Here is a 24,820-nt window from a genome sequence, read left to right as displayed (position 1 = left end):
CCCAATACACATGAATGGCAAAAGTGACGTCATTTGTCCTAGGAAGAATGCCATTGTGGATATCTGAAATGACAATTGTGGATAGGAAGAATGTCATTGTGGATATCTGAAATGTTCTTTATGACTAGGAAGAATTGAATTACAGATATCTACAATACATATCCAGTCTAGCTATTAAATGATAAAACGGCCACTTATACTTTTTAAGGATTTTTAGATATCTTAAATTTAGTTTTGACTAGTACAATCAAAGTTGTAGATATCTTAAAATATCATTTTTAGTAGTAAGAATGTATTGTGGATATCTTTAATTACCATTTCTCCTAGTCCAAATTACATTTGGACTAGGAGAAATGCTATTATGGATATCTAAAATATAATTACAGATAGGAGTGTTGTTCGATTAAATGTTAAAACGGCTTGCCATAGACGTCATCATTTTTGGCCCCTCCCCTAAATGAAGCAAGCCTCGATACGCGCTTCGCGGAAACGCCCCCTCCATTACTCGACACACGCTTCGAAGCCTCGGCGCATCTCGTAACATCACTAGTTTCCAGTCAACCTGACATAAGATGTTTGCTATATGTGCCGATCTAACATCAAATCATTTGAGAATTAACGTCATCTTGGCGATACATGTGTGTGAGTGCCTTTCATAAATAGTTCTGAACTCAAGATAGAAAATAAGTCATTTGGTAAACCACAGACTTGGATTTGAACCTACAACACTTTGATAATGTGTCTCAGTCCTAAGGACAGGAACACACCGGCCCAACCGTTGGACGTCTGAAGCGTTCGGAGAGGCTCGGACGAGGTCGGGAACACATATGTTTGGTGTGTACAGCTGCGTCGGAAGCTTTCGGAGCCGCGCGGACGTTGTCTGATCAGACTGAGCATACGAAGTCTGAGGAGGTGGGCTGTTGGACGTCTGAGCCATTGGATACTCTGATTGGCGGTGTGCTAGCGAATCAGAGTATCCAATGGCGGTGTGTGGGCGGGGCGGAAGTGACGATGGTAAACTCCGTATTACTCGTTCCCTACTGAGACGACGTCTTCGTAAAATAATGAGCCCGAGAGCACACAACGCGAGTGTCACCCTAGCCAGAGTCATCTTTCCAGAAATGCCAAGTATTTAGTCCACAAAGGTCTTCTCGAGTCGAACGAATACTGAACCAAGACGTGTGTGCATTGTTTTTATCTGCACTCTGTTCCGTCATTTCCTGTTTTGGAGTACTGGCACGAGACTAGCGCCACCCGCTGTTTAAGGAGGCTTATTGCATCTCGCGCAAGCGCAGAACGTACACGCTGCTGTGGTGTCGGAAGCACGTCGAAGCGGTGTGTACAACGCAACTTTTCTGCCGAACGGGTCAGACGAGAGGCAACAGAGTGGGCGGGGAGTGGTCGGATAAGGCAGTTGGACGTCTGGGCGGTGTGTAGGGGCCTTTAGACACTACACCACCCGAAACATGAGATAGGAGTAATACTTATAAAGATATATAATAATAATCATTTGTAATATACATAATGGATGCATGGGGGTGGATCGTTGCAGCTCTATCCTAGATTCAAACTTGCAACAGTTTGACAACAAGTCTAACTTCTTAACCTCTACACCACTGCCTTTGTAGTATGGCCAGCAGTAGCAATAATTACAATAATGATGTATAATAATAATGATAAGGTGATATATTAGTCAAAGTGCTAGGCCTACACTGCAATTGCACCTTCGATTTGAACCTACAATGCTTTGATAATGTGCCCATTTTTATAATAATGATGTATAAGAATATATAAGAATAATTAATAAGAATACTGATAAGCCCACGAGTTAGTATTTCATTTTTATAGTCATAATGTCCCGCCAATTGTAAACCTGTATCGCGAAAAAGTAGCCCGAAACGAAACCTCGTTCGTCATATGCTACGTCATCTTGCCGAGGTGAATCAGATCTCGACACGGAGCTTCGTTGGGGGAGGAGCCGAAATTCTCGACACATGCCTCGAAGCCTCGACGCAAACCATAACATCACTACTATCATGTCATTTTTGTTTTGTTGTTTGAAACGTTACATTTTTGTTTTGTTTTAGCTCATCTGCTAAACAATGAATGAATTGCCGTTTTGGCCTTTTTGGTAGAAAATAAAAAGTATCCCTCTTCTCTACCGAACCTCCGTGTCCTCTGAGTGCTGTCAACTCTCTCACACCATAAGGTTGCATCTACCTTTAACATGCCCCGATTCTAATAGCAGACAGTGGAATCTACAAAGTCTTATTTTCTTTGCTGCCCGTATTTTACAAGTAACATGTTGATGGAACAAAGTCCAAGTGCTGCTCCCCTCTCTCTCTCTCTCTCTCTCTCTCTCTCTCTCTCTCTCTCTCTCTCACACACACACACACACACTTCCTTGTTCCCTCCCCTTCAGAGATCAGACCTCAGACCAGTTTCACTTCTCACTAAGTGAAACTCAGACAGTCGTCGTCGCTGAGAGGTGAAATGGCGCAGAAAGGAGTTCAGCTGGACCGGGAAACCTTCTCTTGTTCCATCTGTCTGGATCTACTGAAGGATCCGGTGATTATTCCCTGTGGACACAACTACTGCATGAAGTGTATTGGAAGCTTCTGGGATGAGAAAGAGATCTACAGCTGCCCTCAGTGTAGGCAGACCTTCACACCGAGGCCTGTCCTGCTGAAAAACACCATGTTGGCAGATCTGGTGGAGGAGCTGAAGAAGACTGGACTCCAAGCTGCTCCTGCTGGTCTCTGCTATGCTGGACCTGAAGATGTGGCCTGTGATTCCTGCACTGGGAGGAAACTGAAAGCCCTCAAGTCCTGTCTGGTGTGTCTGGCCTCTTACTGTGAGAAACACCTCCAGCCTCATCATGAATCAGCAGCATTTAAGAAACACCGGCTGGTGGAGCCCTCCAACAAGCTCCAGGAGAACGTGTGCTCTCGTCATGATGAGGTGATGAAGATGTTCTGCCGTACTGATCAGCAGTCTATCTGTTATCTCTGCTCTGTGGACGAACATAAAGGCCACGACACAGTCTCAGCTGCAGCAGAAAGGACCGAGAGGCAGAGAGAGCTGGAGGGGAGTCGACTAAACATCCAGCAGAGAATCCAGGACAGAGACAAAGATGTGAAGCTGCTCCACCAGGAGGTGGAGGCCATCAACCACTCTGCTGATAAAGCAGTGGAGGACAGTGAGGAGATGTTCACTGAGCTGATCCGTCTCATGGAGAGAAGACGCTCTGACGTGAAGCAGCAGGTCAGATCCCAGCAGGAAACTGAAGTGAGTCGAGTCGGAGAGCTTCAGGAGAAGCTGCAGCAGGAGATCAGTGAGCTGAAGAGGAGAGACGCTGAGCTGGAGAAGCTCTCACACACAGAGGATCACAACCAGTTTCTACACGACTACCTGTCACTGTCACCACTCAGTGAGTCCACACACTCATCCAGCATCAACGCCCGTCCTCCTCGCCGCTACTTTGAGGACGTGACGGCGGCGCTGTCAGAAGTCAGAGATGGACTACAGGAAGTTCTGACACACAGATGGACAAACGTCTCACTGGCAGGGACTGAAGTGGATGTTTCACTGTCACAACCAGAACCCAAGACCAGAGCTGGATTCTTGAAATATTCACGTGAAATCACACTGGATCCAAACACAGCAGACACATATCTGTTATTATCTGAGGGGAACAGAAAAGCAACATTAATGACTCAACAGCAGTTTTATTTTAGTCACCCAGACAGATTCACTGGACGTCCTCAGGTCCTGAGTAGAGAAAGTCTGACTGGCCGTTGTTACTGGGAGGTGGAGAGGAGAGGAGGTGGAGTTGGTGTAGCAGTCGCATACAAGAGTATCAGTAGAACAGGAGACTGTATGTTTGGATTCAATGACAAATCCTGGTCGTTATATTGTTTCAACAACAGATATACGTTCTTCTACAACTCAGTTCAAACTCCCGTCTCAGGTCCTCCGTCCTCCAGAGTAGGAGTGTTCCTGGATCACAGAGCAGGTATTCTGTCCTTCTACAGCGTCTCTAAGACCATGACTCTCCTCCACAGAGTCCAGACCACGTTCACTGAGCCCCTCTATGCTGGACTTAATGTTAATGTTAATATTGGAGGCAGTGGTGAGTTCTGTCAACTCAACTAGACAGAAGGCATTTAAGAATTGAATGACTTCACCTCCTCCTCCTCCCGCCCTCCTCCTCTCCGCCTCCTTCTCTCCTCTATTTGAATCCCATTAAAAATAAAATAAATGTTTTGCTTATGTTTTCTTTCCAGAATGGTAGGCCTACACAGCTTGAAAATTCTACCATTTTTGTTCAAGTCCCTCCTTATTTGTTTGTTTTTGGGACGTCGATCACAGATGCTGAAAAGTTTTATTTTAAAGAGGTTTTTTTATATGAATTATTGATGCTTATGTGATTATGATATTGAATATAAATGATTTCCGCCGAGCTTCGTCGTGTGTCTTTGTTTAGATTGGTTGTTGTGGCCAAGGGCGTAGAATTGGGTAGGGACGCTAGGGACACGTCCCTACCAATATTCAGCCCTACTGTGTCGTCACTATCAATACAACCGCTGTCCGTAGTGTTTAGTCAATGATTATGGCACACAAAGGGTTATGTCGGTCTCTGCTAGAAGTCCCGCCTCTAACCTAAATACCGCTCCCTGATCGGCTGCCGGTTTCTCGCTAACTTACATGTGATTGGCTGTCCCCACTGTCACTCCTTCTGCTTGTTAAAGCTAACTGCAACCTGCTAGTTGGACCGGACGAGAGGCAGTACGTTATCTGCAAGTTGTCAACATGTTCAGCATGTGTTCTTCCTGGGTCACGTCAGCTAGATGGATTTTAATATCAGTGGTGTCATTTTTTACATTTGTGTTTGTGTCTGTTTGCGTGCGTGTACGTGTGTGCGTGCCTGTGTGTGTGCTGTACAGGATTTGAAGGATGTCAAAGAAAAGAAAAGTGGATATAAGAGACTTCTTTAGGAGTCAAAGTGTAAGTTACTTCAAGAGTGGTAGAGGCTCACAATACAGATATTGAATAAAAGAGAATATTTAAACAAGTGTATCTCTTTGCTATTAAAGTTATTTTTAATTCTTATTTTCATGTAAAACACAAATAAAGAAAATTTGTGGTGGAAATACAATAAAACCTCAGATTCTAGATGAATTAATTCATATTAAGTAATCTAACCTATAACATCTTCATGACGTGAAATTATGATTGCTAATGCTAAAAAACGTCAACTTACAGGAATGCTGCCTTGGAGCACTTTTGTGTCCCCACCAATCTCAAAATCAAACCTACTCCCTTGGTTGTGGCTGAAATCAAACTGGCCGTGGCTTGGTATCATCAGAACCACTCATTTCCACTTCTTCATCAGAGTTTGAACACTACTGATCAGCATTTTAAATCTTTGGATATATTTTCATATCCTTCTTCTGGATTATAAAATTCAGCTTTTCTTGCAGCCCTGGATGAAATCTGGGAAATGTTATAACCTTTAATATTATGCAATCTTTGTAAGATCATCTGTGCAATGATTTTATTTTTTACAGACTGTGGTTTAGCTGTGTGCTGTATTTTCCTCCTGTATCACCCCACGTCTGGATGGACACTGATGAACTCTGCGGTCTCTTAATGACCTTTTCATGAATAAACGTTAATCCAAATGATTGTTTTCTCTCTCTTTTTTCTTTGATATCCAGATACTGATCTGACTCGCCCAGTTCTCATGGTCACTTTGTGGATTGATGGCGGATAATAAACGAGTGACATTTCACAAGTTGGGCAAAAATAGAAGTTGACACAAGGAAACCAGTGGTGGGAGAAGTATTCACACATGTACACAAGTGTTACACTGTAAAATACTAAGTTATACATTCAAAGTGCAAAAGTATCAGCATCAAAATATTCTTAAAAGTACAAAATAACCCATTTCCAGCTGTTTATGGTGGAGCTAGTTTTTAGTTCTGGGTTCTTATCGTGTCCCGTCTTGATTAGATTTCGCTGCGTAGTTCCAAGATTTTTAATTCAACTCAGAGACTTCCAAGTTTCTTGACAAGAATCCATCCATCCATCCATTTTCTACCGCTTATCCTGTATTTAGGGTCACGGGGCGCTGGAGCCGATCCCAGCTGTCATTGGGTGAAGGCAGGGTACACCCTGGACAGGACGCCAGTTGACCAGAAACAATAACTCTAATTAGTGTCCTCCTTAATACGTGATATCCATGAGTTTGTCGTCTTATATTCTTAAGAAGCTCCCTTATTCATATCAAAACACACACTCACCACTATCATCATTGTAAGTCGGTTATACTTCTTGTGTGTTTATATTAAGACCACTTCCTTTACTCACTTGGTTTAATCTTTAAGTTAGTCAATAAATACACATTAATCATTAAGTCGTTGTCCGTGTATATTTCTTCTGAGCAGAATACAAAGATCCCTATTTCACAGCTTATGATCTGAAGAGTGAGATCGATTTATTGAAATGATATTGATTGGGGGCTGCACTGTGGTGTAGTGGGTAGCACTGTCGCCTCACAGCAAGAGGGTCCTGGGTTCGATTCCCGGGTCGGCCCGGGTTCCTTCTGTGTGGAGTTTGCATGTTCTCCCCATGTAAGCGTGGGTTCTCACCGGGTTCTCGGCTTCCTCCCACAGTCCAAAGACATGCAAGTTGGGGATAGGTTAATTTGTGACTCTAAATTGCCCATAGGTGTGAATGGTTGTCTGTCTCTACATGTTGGCCCTGCGATAGCTGTAGAAAATGGATGGATGGATGGATATTGATTGGCTCCTAACTGATTAATAGTGGTTAATTAAATTAAAATTAACCACTATTAATTTTTGTCATTAAATTAAAATTCCTGTTGACCAACAGGTGGTCCCCGATTCTAATAGCAGACAGTGGAATCTACAAAGTCTTATTTTCTTTGCTGCCCGTATTTTACAAGTAACATGTTGATGAAACAAAGTCCAAGTGCTGCTCCTCTCTCTCTCTCTCTCTGAGTGAGTGAGTGCTGAGAACATGTGCTAGTGAGCTGTGGAGCGTTTGTGTTTTTCAAACTTTCTTTTCCTCCTTTCTTTTGAGTAATCACGTTTATTTCTTTATAGTTTATTGGTAGTGGATCACATAAAGTTTAGTTAGAGTTTATTTGGGCGTTTTTCTTTGTCTCCTGCCGGCGTCTCGCCGGGTATGGCAGAATTAAGTCGGCCGCTCGGATGAACGGCGCCACAGTGATCTTTCTGTACCAGGTGGAGACGGTGAACAAAGTCATCGAGGCAGGCATCACCGTGAATGAAATGTTTGTTCAGGTGCTGCCGCTGTCACAACCTGCCACCAAGGTAGTCCTGTCAAACGTCCCTCCGTTCATTACCGATGACTTTCTCAGCAGAGAACTGTCCAGACACGGGAAGATTGTTTCCCCAGTTAAAAAGATCATGTCTGGATGTAAATCTCAATTGCTGAAACACGTAGTGTCTCACCGCAGGCAACTGTATATGATACTGAAAAATCGAAATGAGGAGCTGAACCTCCGTTTCATTGTTAAAGTAGATGATTATGATTACGTGATTTTTGCAACCTCATCGGGCATGAAATGTTTCGGGTGTGGAGAGGAGGGACACACGGTGAAGGCCTGCCCGAGACAAAGCGATCCGAATCCGACTGGCCCGGAGGAGACCGCTGGTGCCGGGGCAGGGCCATCCGCCCCGCCTGCCGGTGTACCGGGGCGGGGGTCACCGGAAACAGGTGAAGGGCAGGCAGATGAGGTTAATGAAGGAAAAACAAATGAAGAGATTGGGCAAGGTAATACAAGATGGAGTGATCTGGGAGAAGAGGATGAGATGGAGGAAGAGGAGGCTGCAGCAGAGGTTGTTAGAGAAAAACCTTCTATAAAACGTAGAAGAAAAACAGAAAACACAACAAGTGAAGCTAAAACGAGTAAAGCCAGTGAAGAAGACGGGCAGACGGATAGGAGGGCCAACACAGACGAGAGCAGTGACGAATATGTGTCCGACGGCAGTGAAGCTCCTAGCCTCAGCAACAGCCAAAAAAAATCACAATACACTCCAGAAAAAATCAGGAATTTTTTAAGAAGAACAAAAAACCAACATGTGGTAAAAATAGAGGATTTCTTCCCGGATCTAACTTTGTTTTGCTCCTCGGCCCGGCTCCATATTAGCCAGCAAGAGTTGTCCGGTTTTACCAACCAAGAAGTCTATAGACTAAAGAAATTTGTAGTCAAGGTAAAAAAACAAATGAACAGTGATGGAAAATGCTCTAATGTGTGTTTTAATTAATTTATTGTTTTTAAGCCTCGTTTTTAACCTCTCACTCAACATGGATTGTTTTAGAGTGGGAAGTGTTCATGTGAACGGAGCCAGAGAGGACAAAAAAAGAGCAAGTATTTATGAAACAGCAAAAATGAAACGAATAGATGTTTTATTTTGACAAGAAACACACAGTGACAAAGGCAATGAGGCAGACTGGAGGAGAGAGTGGGAAGGGGAAGCCATTTTGAGTCATGGCACTTCTCTGAGTGGAGGAGTAGGCTTCCTCTTCTCCAAGGCTTTTACTCCAGTCTCACTGGAGGTTGAGCATTTTATCGAGGGGAGGCTACTTTTAGTCAAAGCTCCATTTGACAATTTTACAGCTGTTTTTATTCATGTGTATCCTCCAACAATCGGTGCAGAGAGGAAGGTTTTTTTAGAAAAAGTAAGTGATGTTTTAAACGGCTGTGCCACGGAGGATTTTTTATTCTTGGGTGGGGATTTTAATTGTACTGAAAATGACTGTTTAGACCGAAACCATGCAGAGCCACATCCAGCATCCCAGCATGCTCTGAGGCGGTTGGTCTCTGCTCATGGCCTGGTGGACGTGTGGAGGAGGATGCACGCAGACTGCCGACAGTACACATGGTCCCACCTTAGAGAGAGCAGGATCTCCACAGCCAGACTAGATCGTTTTTATTGTTTTAAGCATCACTTTAATATTTATAAATCATGCACAATTACCCCAGCTATTTTTACTGATCATTCTTGGGTCTTATGTAATGTTTTTATTAGAAATGTAAAGCCTAAAAGCGCTTACTGGCATTTTAACTCGGCTTTAACTTTTGACAAAAAGTTTAGAGAGGCACTTATTTATTTCTGGGATGTTTTTAGACAGAGAAAGGATGATTTTAGCAGTCTTAGGCAGTGGTGGGACCATGGTAAGATTGAAATCAAACTTTTGTGTCAACAGCACACGCTCAACGTCACCAGAGACATCACTAGATCTATGAAGGACCTGGAGACAGATATAGTGGAACTTGAGAATTTAAGTGAATCCACAGGAGATCGAGAACATATTGAAGTCCTCAAAGTCAAAAAGCTAGCTTTAGCTGACCTGCTGGAAAGTAGAGCACAGGGCGCACTGGTCAGGTCCCGGTTTCAGGCCATTGAAGAGATGGATGTCCCCTCTAGTTATTTCTTCGGCCTGGAGAGAAAGAATGGGCAGGGGCGAGTAATCCACACACTGCTTTCAGACACAGGGCAGGAGATCGTGGAGCCAAGCCAGATCCGAAGGCGTGCGGTGGAGTTTTATACCTCCCTCTACACAAGCGAATATGAGGAGCAGGACACTCTACTGGAGGGGTTCACTGGTGGACTGCCTCAGGTCTCTCAGGAGACCAACACCTGTCTCGAGGGGCCGCTGCAGATGCAGGAGCTACACGCTGCCCTGCAGGGCATGCAAGGGCGGCGGGCTCCCGGCATCGACGGCCTCACAGTCGAGTTTTATAAAGCCTTCTGGGACATCTTTGCAAATGATCTTTTAGATGTTTTTAATGAAAGTCTGGCCTCTGGCTCCTTGCCCACTTCCTGCCGCAGAGCAGTTATCACTCTCCTACCAAAAAAAGGTAACCTGCAAGAAATCAAAAACTAGTGCCCTGTGTCTTTGTTGTGTGTGGATTACAAACTTCTGTCCAAACTCTTTGCCTCCAGGCCGGGGAAAGCTATGGAGCAGGTCATCCATCGGGACCAGACCTACTGTGTGCCCGGCAGGTCCATGGTGGACAATGTCCACCTCATGCGGGATGTTTTGGACGTCTCCAGCTCATTGTGGATTGGCCCCCCTCTCTGGCCTACTGGCTGAAATACAGAAAAAAATAGCTGATTTCTTTTGGGGGGGTCTGCACTGGGTGCCACAGGGGGTGCTATATTTACCAAGAGAGGAGGGGGGACAGGGCCTCATCCACCTGGCCAGCAGAACGGCCAATTTCAGGCTTCAATTCATACAAAGGTTTCTGACAGGGCCGTCCGTTTGGTATGGAGGAATGTGACCAGCTGTATCCTCAGACATGTGAGTAAACTGGGGCTGGATACTGCTCTGTTTTTAACTGATTCTAAGATTTTAAAACTAAATGGGTTTCCTCCTTTTTATCAGGGCGTTTTTAAGTCATGGGCCCTTTTTAATCATAAAATGTGTGAAAATACTAACTCTCTGCACTGTTTATTAAAGGAGTCATCACCTGGTTTTATACGTATCCAGCCCCCCTTGGATCGCTTTGGATCAATTCGTAAAACTTATTAGAAAAAAAAAAAAAAAATTTAATCAAACATTGAGCTTGTTCTGACCCTTTTTCGTACCGCGATTTTATCACGCGAGATTACGCGCGAGGTTTTGACTGGTCCGGATGTGCATTGTATAATATGTAATGAGGCGCGCGTTGATTCGCCGCAGGAAGGACAGAGCCGGGGGGGCTTGCCTGCATGCAGACTCCAAAACATAATGGCGGCGCTTCGGCGATTTCAGGTAGCGGACGGGGCGGGGTTGGGTGGTGAAAGAGGGGTGGGCTTATGCAAGTAGCCGCCACGGTGACGTCACCGAAGGCGCAGAATCAAAATCTCGTGCTTTAGGAATGCACACCCTTGTGTGCTATTCCTGTTCGGAAAAAGAGCAGAAGCGAAAAAACGGCGCCACTTTCAAACTCCAGCCTTTCAGGCAAGTTTCAACTGAGGTCAAACACAGATATGCATGTTTTAACAAGAGAAATTGCGATTTCCAGGTGATGACTCCTTTAAAGGAGCCTCTGATACACGGGAGCAGGCTGGACATCTGTAGCTTGACGCCCGGGCTGGTGACAAAGCTGTCCAACTCAAAGACTGTGAGCCTGCAGCAGCTGGTGGAGGCTGCAGGGCCGGAGCTGACAGGGGCCGGGGCCCTGGGCCACATCCTGGGCATCCACTCTGTCAGGGTGGCTCAGAAGCTGCTGGAGCTCTGGAGGCACAAGCTCTGTGGGATGGAGAGGAACCTCCTCATACAGTTTGGTCAGGGAGAGGTCATGCCAGACCCCACGGACCCTTTCCCTGAGATCTACCTGAGCCCAGAGTTTGGAGAAGAGACTGGACCCCTGTTAACTGTCACTAGCCCGGGCAAGCTCAGCCTGCACAGAGCCGACAAGGCAACGCTGTATACCAACATTGTCAAATCAGTCAACAGGAAAGGACTGGAAAGTAGGCCCCCCACAGCTTGGAGCAACAGAGCGGGGTGGGACGGGGCCTGCCCGCAGTGGAGGGTTTTATACAAGCCTCCCCTTAAAAAACGGACAGCTGACCTCCAGTGGAGGGTACTTCATGGTGCCATCGCCTCAAATGCCTTTGTCTCAGTTTTAAATCCTGCTGTTTCAAACCAATGTCCTTTCTGTGGCCTAAGAGAGACAGTTTTCCATGTTTTTACTAAATGCCTGAGACTCACAAGCTTTTTCCTTTTTTAACGTTGGTTTTTAGCTCTTTTAATGTGTTTTTTTATTTTTGGTGCAAAAAGACAGATTGTGTCAAATGGCAGCTGATAAACTTCCAATTGGGAGAAGCAAAAATGGCAGTCTACATCAGTCGGAGAAACAAGGTAGAAGAAAGAGCGGGGCATGAGCCCTTCCTGTGTTTCTCTGTAACATTAAGTCAAGAATATGTCTAGAGTTTAAGTTTTATAAAACCATTGGGGATGTGGAAAATTTTAAACGGCGGTGGTGCTTCGGTGATTTTATCTGCTCTGTCAAAAATGATGATTTAGTATTTGTACAGTTTTTTATCAGATAAACTCCTATTTTTATTAACCTTATGCACAAATAGCACTTTATTGATGCATTGCATTTTCTCTGTTGAGATATTGATGAATATTGTATGTATATATGAATATTGTAAATAAAGTGTTTTTTGTAAAAATCAAAAAAATCTCTCTCTCTCACACACACACACACACACACACACACACACACACACACACACACACACACACACACACACACACACACACACACACACACACACACACTTCCTTGTTCCCTCCCCTTCAGATCTACTGCGTGTGGACGGGTGTAACCAACATGGCGGTGAAGTGCAGCAGCTGACAGGCCACCTTCACTGCAAACACACAGTGTTGTTGAGATCAGACCTCAGACCAGTTTCACGTCTCACTAAGTGAAACTCAGACAGTCGTCGTCGCTGAGAGGTGAAATGGCGCAGAAAGGAGTTCAGCTGGACCGGGAAACCTTCTCTTGTTCCATCTGTCTGGATCTACTGAAGGATTATTCCCTGTGGACACAACTACTGCATGAAGTGTATTGAAAGCTTCTGGGGTCAGAAGGAGATCTACAGCTGCCCTCAGTGTAGACAGACCTTCACACCGAGGCCTGTCCTGCTGAAAAACACCATGTTGGCAGATCTGGTGGAGGAGCTGAAGAAGACTGGACTCCAAGCTGCTCCTGCTGGTCTCTGCTATGCTGGACCTGAAGATGTGGCCTGTGATTCCTGCACTGGGAGGAAACTGAAAGCCCTCAAGTCCTGTCTGGTGTGTCTGGCCTCTTTCTGTGAGAAACACCTCCAGCCTCATCATGAATCAGCAGCGTTTAAGAAACACCGGCTGGTGGAGCCCTCCAACAAGCTCCAGGAGAACGTGTGCTCTCGTCATGATGAGGTGATGAAGATGTTCTGCCGTACTGATCAGCAGTCTATCTGTTATCTCTGCTCTGTGGACGAACATAAAGGCCACGACACAGTCTCAGCTGCAGCAGAAAGGACAGAGAGGCAGAGAGAGCTGGAGGGGAGTCGACTAAACATCCAGCAGAGAATCCAGGACAGAGACAAAGATGTGAAGCTGCTCCACCAGGAGGTGGAGGCCATCAACCACTCTGCTGATAAAGCAGTGGAGGACAGTGAGGAGATGTTCACTGAGCTGATCCGTCTCATGGAGAGAAGACGCTCTGACGTGAAGCAGCAGGTCAGATCCCAGCAGGAAACTGAAGTGAGTCGAGTCGGAGAGCTTCAGGAGAAGCTGCAGCAGGAGATCAGTGAGCTGAAGAGGAGAGACGCTGAGCTGGAGAAGCTCTCACACACAGAGGATCACAACCAGTTTCTACACGACTACCCGTCACTGTCACCACTCAGTGAGTCCACACACTCATCCAGCATCAACGCCCGTCCTCCTCGCCGCTACTTTGAGGACGTGACGGCGGCGCTGTCAGAAGTCAGAGATGGACTACAGGAAGTTCTGACACACAGATGGACAAACGTCTCACTGGCAGTGACTGAAGTGGATGTTTCACTGCCACAACCAGAACCCAAGACCAGAGCTGGATTCTTGAAATATTCACGTGAAATCACACTGGATCCAAACACAGCACACAAACATCTGTTATTATCTGAGGGGAACAGAAAAGCAACATGGAGTCAAAACCAGTCTTATTCTAGTCACCCAGACAGATTCACTAGATGTTGTCAGGTCCTGAGTAGAGAAAGTCTGACTGGCCGTTGTTACTGGGAGGTGGAGAGGAGAGGAGGTGGAGTTGATGTAGCAGTCGCATACAAGAGTATCAGTAGAACAGGAGACAGGCATCAATGTATATTTGGACACAATGACAAATCCTGGTCGTTATATTGTATCGACAACATGTATACGTTCTTCTACAACTTAGTTGAAACTCCCGTCTCAGGTCCTCCGTCCTCCAGAGTAGGAGTGTTCCTGGATCACAGAGCAGGTATTCTGTCCTTCTACAGCGTCTCTAAGACCATGACTCTCCTCCACAGAGTCCAGACCACGTTCACTGAGCCCCTCTATGCTGGACTTTATGTTTATTTTGGAGGCAGTGGTGAGTTCTGTCAACTCAACTAGACAGTGTGTGTGTGTGTGTGTGTGCGTGTGTGTGTGCGCGTGTGTGTGTTTGTGTGTGTGTGTGTGTGTGAGTGTGCGTGTGTGTGTGTGAGTGTGCGTGTGTGTGTGCGCGTATGGCGTCAGAATCGTTTCATATTTCTTGCGCAACTATCAACTGAACGCGTCACACCCGCGTGCTTTGACGCCTGTGCAGCACACAGCGCCTGACGTGTAATGTAGTTTCCTCATTGACTTATAATGGTCACGCGTTCACGCGCACGTTCACGCGTGATGGCTGCTGCACGCCTGTGATCACATTACACGGGGTAACTACGCGTAACATTCATGCGTTTTTTAGCGAACGCACGCATAACAAAGTAACCATGCGTTCACACACACGCTGCTGCGCGTCTTTCTAAGTGTTTTGACATCGATTTACCTTCATAGCGTGTGTGTGCGTGTGTGTGTGTGTGTGTGTGTGTGTGTGTGTGTGTGTGTGTGTGTGTGCGCGTGTGTGTGTGTGTGTTTGTGTGTGTTTGTGTGTGTGTGTGTGTGTGCGTGTGTGTGTGTGCGCGCGCGTGTGTGTGTGTGGTTAAAAGGGAATTTAAGACACTTTGTTGAGCAGCGAACGTGTTTATTTGTGGGGGCTGAGTTTTATTCTGTTGATATTTTTAGTAACTGAGCAGCAGATCTTGTACTTGATGGTGTGAGCGGGAGGTGGACAAAATAACAGGAACAGCTGACGATCTAATGCGACCCATTAGACCCATTAGATCGATTAATACACATTAATCATTAAGTCGATGTCCGTGTATATTTCTTCTGAGCAGAATACAAAGATCCCTATTTCACAGCTTATGATCTGAAGAGTGAGATTGATTTATTGAAATGATATTGATTGGTTCCTAACTGATTAATAGTGATCATCAGAGTCATTAAATTAAACTTTGTAAATTCCTGTTGACCAACAGGTGGTGCCCCGATTCTAATAGCAGACAGTGGAATCTACAAAGTCTTATTTTCTTTGCTGCCCGTATTTTACAAATAACATGTTGATGGAACAAAGTCCAAGTGCTGCTCCCCTCTCTCTCTCTCGGAGTGCATGCTGGGAGTGAGCGTGGTAAGCGAGAGTGAGTGTGTTGCGGAGATCTAGAGTTTTCTGACTCTTTTTTGCTTTATTTTTTTCCAATTCTCTTGGTTAATATCTGTTGTATTTGTTACTGTGTGTTGTTTGGAGGAGGTTTGTTTGTGGGTTTGCGGAGGTAGCGTGGCCGCTCAGCATGGCTGCTGCTGGAGGCCCCGGCTTAACCACGCTGACGCGCCGACACGCAATCAAACTTTCCCCGGCGGTCGGCTGCTCCGTGGAGGAGTGCAGCCTGGCTGTAGGTGAGGAAGTGGGCTATGGAAGCGTTAAATCTGCGTCCAGAATGAACAGTGCGGTGGTGATTTTTCTGGACAGCACAGAAAAAGTGAATAGATTGCTAGAGAGCGGGATTGTGGTAAAAGGTACGTTCACCCCTGTGTCATCACTAGTTAACCCTGCAAAAAAGGTTATCATCTCAAATGTCCCCCCCTTTCTGAAGAATGAGCTATTGGAAAAAGAGCTAGCGAGACACGGACAGCTGGTGTCCCCCGTGAGGATGATCCCCATTAGCTGCAAGTCTCCCCACCTGAAGCATGTCGTATCTTTCAGGAGACAAGTGTTCATGGTCCTTAAGAAAAATTATGAGGAGCTGAATTTGGTTTTTAGATTTAGGATCGACGATTATGATTACATTGTACATGTGACCTCGGACACAATGAAACGTTTTGGCTGTGGAGCCGAAGGGCATATGATTCGCTCGTGTCCGGGGGGGGCCGCGGCTGGGACCGGTGGCGGTGCCCCTGCGCCGGCCGAGCCGCGGAGGAACACGCAGGATCCTCAGAAAGGAAACAGGGCTGACAGCGATCAGGAAGGCGAGGGCACGGAGGATCAGATGAGTCAGGAAGGTGAGCAGACAGTTGCTGAGCTGCAGGTAGATATTGGTCACACCGCGACCCGTGCTGCGGAGTCTGTATTGTACGAAGACGATGAATGATGATGATGTTTTTAAACTGTCGAGTAAAAGGAAAAATCCCGAAAACAAACCAAACAGTGAGCAGGTGTCTAAGGTGTCAAAGACAACCCCTGTGTGCCCCTCCTCTCAGTCAGGGGACAGTCTGGTGAGCACACAGGACAGTGGAGGGGAGGCCACATGGAGCTCGCAGATGGAGGCCCAGAGTGTTTACTCCAGCGGCACAATCCGCTCGTTTCTACAAGAAACGAAAGGGATGAGACAAGTCAAAGTGGAGGATTACTTCCCAGATTTACAGCTGTTCCTTGACTCTGTTAAATTTTTCTCAAGGAACACAGGAAGCTCTGGCCAGCAGGCTTTCACTGATAAGGAGGTGTTTCGCCTCAGAAAGCTGGGGGTAAGAATTCGGTCACATATGGCTAATGATTGAGTTTTTACTGTTGTCCTCCTTTTTCTGTGTGTTCCTCTGCGGTCTCTTTCTTTCTTTTCACAATGTGTGACATCAAACTGGGATCTTTAAACATCAATGGTGCCAGGGAGGAAGCGAAGAGAATTGGCATTTTTAGTTTGTTTTCGGCTAGAAAACTAGATGTAGTTTTTTTGCAAGAAACACACAGTACAGCTGAGAATGAGCCTGCATGGAAAAGGGGGTGGGATGGAGAAGTCGTCCTCAGCCACAAGAGCAGCAACAGTGGAGGAGTTGCTGTCCTGTTCTCTAGGGGGTTTTCGCCCATTTCTTATAGCAATGAAAACATTATTGAAGGTCGCTTGTTGAGGATACAAGCTGTGTTTGAAAATATAAAAATGACTTTTGTTAATGTTTACGCTCCCACTGTAGGTAGAGAACGGGTTGTTTTTCTAGACATTTTAAACACTGTTGTCAACAACTGCAGTGGGGAGGGTTACTTGTTCCTGGGTGGTGATTTTAACTGTACAGCAAACGCCACTCTAGACAGGAACCATCCAGAACCGCATCAAGCCTCCAAGAGCTGTTTAATTAAACTACTTGAAGAAAATGATCTATGGCTACGTTCACACCGCAGGTCTTAATGCACAATTCCGATTTATGGCTCAAATCCGATTTTTTGTTTGGCTGTTCACATTACCTCTTTAAATGCGGCCTGTCTACGGATTGCTGTGTGAACAGCTCACGCTCCTGAAGTGACCCGCATGCGCAGTTGATCATTGATGACATCACGCCACAGCGGTGTTTACGGAAGCGAACATAGCAACGGCAACCGGTAACGTGGGACTGTATGGCTTCATGCTAAAAACAGTGTGTGGCGGCAGCCGGCAAATTTGCTTCGCTGCTGTCCTCCATGTTTGTTTTGGCTCCCGCCCGCTTTTCAATCAACTTTATTTGTCATTCATTTACAAAACAGTGCAGCGCGGGTCAGAATGACGTCAAAGTCGCATTAAATGCAACCTGGCTGTTCAGACTGGGGTCGCATTCAAAAAAATCCGATACGTATCCGATTCAGTACCACATTTAAATGTGGCCTGAATCTGGTTAGAAAATGTCAGATTCAATGCGACTTGTGCTGTTCACATTGTCAAAAGCAAATCAGATATGGGTCACATATGAGCGAAAAAATCAGATTCAGGTCACTTGTAACTGCGGTGTGAACGTAGCCTATGTGACACTTGGAGGCATTTCCACTCCACACAGCGGCAGTACACGTGGGTTCATGCTAGAGATAACTCTCTATCCATGGCCAGGCTTGATAGAGTTTACTGTTTTAGACGGCAGACCAATGTGCTTCGGAGTTGCTCTATACACCCCGTAGGAGTTTCAGATCACTCTTTGGTACAGGTTTCCATTTTTATCAAGAACGTTAAATGTAGCAGTGCCTATTGGCATTTCAATGTAGCCTTGCTGTCTGATACTGTTTTTAGAAATGCCTTCACTTTGTTTTGGAAGAACCACACAGAGACAAAATCTCGATACACCTCACTACAGCAGTGGTGGGATATAGGGAAGGGTCAAATAAAGCAGCTGTGCCTGCAGTACACTCTCAATGTTACAAGGGACATGACCAGGTCTATGAGAGCTCTGGAGAGAGAAATAGTGGCGCTGCAAGATTTAGCAGCTTCCACAGGAGAAGGAGAACATATTAAAGTTCTCAAAAGGAAAAAATCAGCTCTGTCGGACCTGCTGGGTTTCTCTGCTCGAGGAGCCCTGGTCCGTTCCCGTTTCCAGTATGTGACTAAAATGGATGCTCCCTCTCATTTTTTCTTTGGCCTTGAACAGAAGAATGGACAAAAGAAACTCATGCACTCCCTGCGGTCCGACACTGGGCAGCTGCTGCAGGAGTCGGGAGAAATACGGAGCTGTGCAGTTGCCTTCTACAAGGAGCTCTTCAAAGAGGAGTTCCAGGAGAGACCGGAGGTGGCGAAATCCTTCTACAAGGGTCTATCCAAGTTTCCCGAGGAGGCCAACGCTGAGCTGGACGCACAGATCTCCGCAGATGAGCTGGCTACGGCAGTTCAGAGCCTGGACAGTGGGAAAGCTCCAGGGATTGACGGTCTTCCTGCAGACTTTTACAAGGCTTTCTGGCCTGTGATTGGCCAGGACTTATTACTTGTCCTCAGAGACAGTTTTAGCAAAGGACACTTACCACTGAGCTGCAGGAGGGCGGTTCTCACCCTCCTCCCCAAGAAGGGAGATCTACAACTAATAAAGAACTGGCGGCCAGTAGCTTTGCTCTGCACAGACTATAAAATCTTGTCCAAGGTGCTGGCTATGAGGCTAAGAAAATTGATGGAGCATGTCATTCACATTGACCAGACGTATTGTGTACCCAGCAGGCTGATATCTGACAATGTTTCTCTAATTCGGGACATTTTGGACCTCTCCAGTTCATTGGGCTGCGGCCTTGGTCTGATTTCTATAGATCAAGAAAAGGCATTTGACCGAGTTGAACACCAGTACTTGTGGCAGACACTAAACGCTTTTGGTTTCAACTCTGGTCTCATAGCCAAGATCCAGGTCTTGTACAGTGACATTGAGAGTGTACTAAAGATTAACGGTGGGTTAAGTGCTCCTTTTAAGGTGCGGAGGGGGGTCAGACAGGGCTGCTCCCTGTCTGGCATGCTCTACTCCATGGCAATAGAGCCTCTTCAACACCAACTTTCAGGTATAACCCTCCCTGGTTGGCAAAAAAGTTTTAAATTGTCTGCGTATGCTGATGACGTTGTGGTCATTGTAAAAAAACAAGATGATATTGATGTCCTTGTCCAAACTGCTGATGTGTTTGGTACATTATCCTCAGCTAAAGTCAACTGGGGAAAAAGTGAAGCCTTGGCAACCAGTGGCGAGGTAAGCGGGCAGATCATCTTACCTCAGGGGCTACAATGGAACAAGGGGGGCTTAAAATACCTTGGTGTGTATCTTGGTGATGAACCTTTTAAGTGCAGGAACTGGGACAATGTCTTAGAGATGGTTGAAGGGCGACTAAAAAGGTGGAAATGGATTTTACCACACACCTCCTTTTAAAGGACGCATTTTAATAATAAACAATTTGGTATCCTCAATGCTGTGGCACCGACTGGCGTGTGTGGACCCCCCGCCGCGTCTCCTGGCCAGGATACAAGCTTTGCTGGTCAACTTCTTCTGGGACCGTCTGCACTGGGTCCCACAGAGTGTGCTGTTTCTGCCCAAGGAGGACGGAGGACAGGGACTCATCCATCTGGCCAGCAGAGGCGCTGCTTTCCGACTTCGCATCATCCAGAGGCTCCTCGCTGGTCCAGCAGACCTCGTCTGGAGGCCCATAGCCCTAGCCATACTAAGACGGGCTGGAGGGTTGGGTCTCGCTGAGGCCCTGTTCCTGATGGACCTGAGTGCTCACAAACTGTGCAACCTTCCAACTTTTTATAATGGACTGTTTGCAGTATGGAGGTTGTTCGTCAAGCAGAATCCAGCCAACTGCGTTTCTTTGTTCTGGCTTTTGAGAGAGCCAGTGGTGTACGGGACTCGCCTCAACGTGGAGCGCACAGCGGGATCTTCCGTGCTACAGCTGTTTCGCTCAGCGGGGGTCGTCACGCTGGGACACGTGGTGCAACAGTGTGGACCAGGTTTGACCAACGCTGCAGCTCTGGCCTCTCGTGTGGGAGTCAGGTCTGTCAGGTCCATCACTCACCTGCTTAACACCTGGAGAGGTGAGCTGACACAGACTGAACTCTCCTAACTAACAGCTCACTGTAACGGACACCGTCAGCCCAAAAGTGAGGACCCCTTCCCTGCACTGACACTTGTTCCTGATTTTAAAAACTGCACCGGTAAACTGCTGGAGTTCAGCAACACTCCACCAAGCAGGTTGAATGACATCAAAGGTAAAACCATGTATAGACTGTTGGTTCAGGTCCTGAACAAGGACAAGCTCAGTGGTCGGACTGACACCCCCTGGAGAGCTCATTTAGGGCTCAATGATGAGGTGAGACCTGCGTGGAGAGCGCTATACAAACCACCAATAACTAAAAGAGTCGGAGATCTGCAGTGGAGAATTCTCCACGGGATTGTAGCTGTGAACGCTTTTATTTCGTTGATGAATCCAAATGTTAATGAGATGTGTCCTTTCTGCTCGCAGAGAGAGACTGTGTTTCACTGCTTTATGGACTGTGACAGACTGGTTTCTTTGTTTCAGCTGCTGGAGCGAATATTCACAATGCTCGGAGGCACTTTTTCAATGGGAATGTTCATTTTTGGTTGTCCTTACAGACAGAGGAAAAGACAGAATTGTCAGTTGTTTAATTTTTATATTGGGTCAAGCTAAAATGGCGATCTACCTCAGTCGCAGAAATAAAGTAGAAAGCTCTCTGGATGTTGACGCAGCAACTTTATTCGTTAGAATGGTTAAGGTCAGAGTACATGTTGATTTTGGTTTTTACAGAGCCACAAATAACATGAAAGAATTCTCCAACACATGGAGCTGCAATAATGTTTTATGTTCTGTTATAGAAAATGAGTTGTTTTTTGGACCCGTTTTGAGGTAAATCATATTTTTGCATTTTTTTGTTGTTTATTTATTCTTTTCTTTTAATTATTTACTTCCTTTTTTGAAAATGCAAAGGTCCTTGTACTTAAAGACTGTAGTAAGTAAATAAAGAGGTTTGAAAATTCAAAAAAAATTCTCTCTCTCTCTCTCTCTCTGTCTCTCTCTCTCACACACACACACACACACACACACACACACACACACACACACACACACACACACACACACACACACACACACACACACACACACACACTTCCTTGTTCCCTCCCCTTCAGATCTACTGTGTGTGGACGGGTGTAACCAACATGGCGGTGAAGTGCAGCAGCTGACAGGCCACCTTCACTGCACACACACAGTGTTGTTGAGATCAGACCTCAGACCAGTTTCACTTCTCACTAAGTGAAACTCAGACAGTCGTCGTCGCTGAGAGGTGAAATGGCGGAGAAAGGAGTTCAGCTGGACCGGGAAACCTTCTCTTGTTCCATCTGTCTGGATCTACTGAAGGATCCGGTGACTACTTCCTGTGGACACAACTACTGCATGAAGTGTATTGGAAGCTTCTGGGATGAGAAGGAGATCTACAGCTGCCCTCAGTGTAGGCAGACCTTCATACCGAGGCCTGTCCTGCTGAAAAACACCATGTTGGCAGATCTGGTGGAGGAGCTGAAGAAGACTGGACTCCAAGCTGCTCCTGCTGGTCTCTGCTATGCTGGACCTGAAGATGTGGCCTGTGATTCCTGCACTGGGAGGAAACTGAAAGCCCTCAAGTCCTGTCTGGCGTGTCTGGCCTCTTACTGTGAGAAACACCTCCAGCCTCATCATGAATCAGCAGCATTTAAGAAACACCGGCTGGTGGAGCCCTCCAACAACCTCCAGGAGAACATGTGCTCTCGTCACGATGAGGTGATGAAGATGTTCTGCCGTACTGATCAGCAGTCTATCTGTTATCTCTGCTCTGTGGACGAACATAAAGGCCACGACACAGTCTCAGCTGCAGCAGAAAGGACCGAGAGGCAGAGAGAGCTGGAGGGGAGTCGACTAAACATCCAGCAGAGAATCCAGGACAGAGACAAAGATGTGAAGCTGCTCCACCAGGAGGTGGAGGCCATCAACCACTCTGCTGATAAAGCAGTGGAGGACAGTGAGGAGATGTTCACGGAGCTGATCCGTCTCATGGAGAGAAGACGCTCTGACGTGAAGCAGCAGGTCAGATCCCAGCAGGAAACTGAAGTGAGTCGAGTCGGAGAGCTTCAGGAGAAGCTGCAGCAGGAGATCAGTGAGCTGAAGAGGAGAGACGCTGAGCTGGAGAAGCTCTCACACACAGAGGATCACAACCAGTTTCTACACGACTACCCGTCACTGTCACCACTCAGTGAGTCCACACACTCATCCAGCATCAACGCCCGTCCTCCTCGCCGCTACTTTGAGGACGTGACGGCGGCGCTGTCAGAAGTCAGAGATGGACTACAGGAAGTTCTGACACACAGATGGACAAACGTCTCACTGGCAGTGACTGAAGTGGATGTTTCACTGCCACAACCAGAACCCAAGACCAGAGCTGGATTCTTGAAATATTCACGTGAAATCACACTGGATCCAAACACAGCATACAAACGTCTGGTTTTATCCAAGGGGAACAGAAAAGCAACATATCATCCATTCCAGTCTTATTCTAGTCACCCAGAAAGATTCACTGGACGTCATCAGGTCCTGAGTAGAGAAAGTCTGACTGGCCGTTGTTACTGGGAGGTGGAGAGGAGAGGAGGTGAAGTTGGTGTAGCAGTCGCATACAAGAGTATCAGTAGAACAGGAGACAGGCGTCAATGTAAGTTTGGATACAATGACAAATCCTGGTCGTTATATTTTGTCGACAACAGATATACGTTCTTCTACAACTTAGTTGAAACTCCCGTCTCAGGTCCTCCGTCCTCCAGAGTAGGAGTGTTCCTGGATCACAGAGCAGGTATTCTGTCCTTCTACAGCGTCTCTGAGACCATGACTCTCCTCCACAGAGTCCAGACCACGTTCACTGAGCCCCTCTATGCTGGACTTTACGTTATTATTGAAGGCAGTGGTGAGTTCTGTCAACTCAACTAGACAGAAGGCATTTAAGAGTTGAATGACTTCACCTCCTCCTCCTCTTGTCCTTCTCCTCTCCTCCTCCTTCTCTCCTCTATTTGAATCCCATTAAAAATAAAATAACTGTTTTGCTTATGTTTTCTTTCCAGAATGGTACACAGCTTGAAAATTCTACCATTTATTTCAAGACCGGTTTCAAGACCCTCCTTATTGTGGGTCTTGAAACCGCCTTTTGTGCAGAGAAGCCTGTATTTCAGCTGAAGTTACTTGTGTTTTTTTCTTTGCATCCCAACCAATTGTCCTGGTAGTTGTGGCTGAAAATCAAACTGGCCGTGGCTTGGTATCATCAGAACCACTCATTTCCACTTCTTTATCAGAGTTTGAACACTACTGATCAGCATTTTAAATCTTTGGATATATATTTCATATCCTTCTTCTGGTTTATAAAATTCAGCTTTTCTCGCAGCCCTGGATGAAATCTGGGAAATTTTCTTCCCTTTCTTTATATTACGCACTCTTTGTAAGATCATCTGTGCACTGATTTTATTGTTTACAGACTGTGGTTTAGCTGTGTGCTGTATTTTCCTCCTGTATCACCCCACGTCTGGATGGACACTGATGAACTCTGCGGTCTCTTAATGACCTTTTCATGAATAAACGTTAATCCAAATGATTGTTTTCTCTCTCTTTTTTCTTTGATATCCAGATACTGATCTGACTCGCCCAGTTCTCATGGTCACTTTGTGGATTGATGGCGGATAATAAACGAGTGACATTTCACAAGTTGGGCAAAAATAGAAGTTGACACAAGGAAACCAGTGGTGGGAGAAGTATTCACACATGTACACAAGTGTTACATTGTAAAATACTAAGTTATACATTCAAAGTGCAAAAGTATCAGCATCAAAATATTCTTAAAAGTACAAAATAACTCATTTCCAGCTGTTAATGGTGGAGCTAGTTCTTAGTTCCAGGTTCTTATCGTGTCCCGTCTTGATTAGATTTCGCTGCGTAGTTCCAAGATTTTTAATTCAACTCAGAGACTTCCAAGTTTCTTGACCAGAATCCATCCATCCATCCATTTTCTACCGCTTATCCTGTATTTAGGGTCACGGGGGGGTTGGAGCCGATCCCAGCTGTCATTGGGCGAAGGCAGGGTTCACCCTGGACAGGACGCCAGTTGACCTCAAACGATAACTCTAATTAGTGTCCTCCTTAATACGTGATATCCATGAGTTTGTGGTCTTATATTCTTAAGAAGCTCCCTTATTCATATCAAAACACACACTCACCACTATCATCATTGTAAGTCGGTTATACTTCTTGTGTGTTTATATTAAGACCACTTCTTTTACTCACTTGGTTTTGTTGTGGAAAAATTAATCTGCCCAATAAAGATCAACAACCAGGATCAGCTTTTTCTCTGAGGTTTATTCCACTAAGTATTCTCATCTGCAGAAGAAAGTACTGGTCACCCCTGCCTTCTGATGCAAAGGTTCAGAATCAGCAGGAACGATCCGGAGTCTAACAACAATCTCCCTTTTA

At 45.9% G+C, this 24,820-nt stretch overlaps 2 protein-coding genes across 2 annotated transcripts; both read left to right on the top strand.

The window, feature by feature from the left end:
- The first annotated feature begins 2,475 nt into the window (after window positions 1-2,475).
- LOC311033165 (tripartite motif-containing protein 16-like) lies at window positions 2,476-5,519 on the top strand. Its single transcript, XM_084040405.1, has one exon. The coding sequence runs from the start codon at window positions 2,494-2,496 to the stop codon at window positions 4,153-4,155; it is 1,662 nt and encodes a 553-aa protein (XP_083896531.1). The 5' UTR covers window positions 2,476-2,493; the 3' UTR covers window positions 4,156-5,519.
- Window positions 5,520-12,512: 6,993 nt separating this feature from the next.
- On the top strand, window positions 12,513-23,893 carry LOC311008504 (uncharacterized protein; the record flags this gene model as incomplete). Its single annotated transcript, XM_084002199.1, is given in 7 exon segments — window positions 12,513-12,583; window positions 12,585-14,148; window positions 16,333-16,596; window positions 18,121-18,759; window positions 19,841-20,311; window positions 20,417-20,632; window positions 21,632-23,893. Coding segments are annotated over 7 exon segments (4,887 nt in total). The 3' UTR covers window positions 23,294-23,893.
- Between the last annotated feature and the right edge of the window lie 927 nt (window positions 23,894-24,820).

This window comes from Eutrigla gurnardus, assembly GCF_963514095.1.
Source record: "Eutrigla gurnardus genome assembly, chromosome: 22".
NCBI classification, from domain to species: domain Eukaryota; kingdom Metazoa; phylum Chordata; class Actinopteri; order Perciformes; family Triglidae; genus Eutrigla; species Eutrigla gurnardus.
Note: the sequence above shows the minus strand (reverse complement) of the source record. Positions and strands in the feature narration are given on the sequence as shown.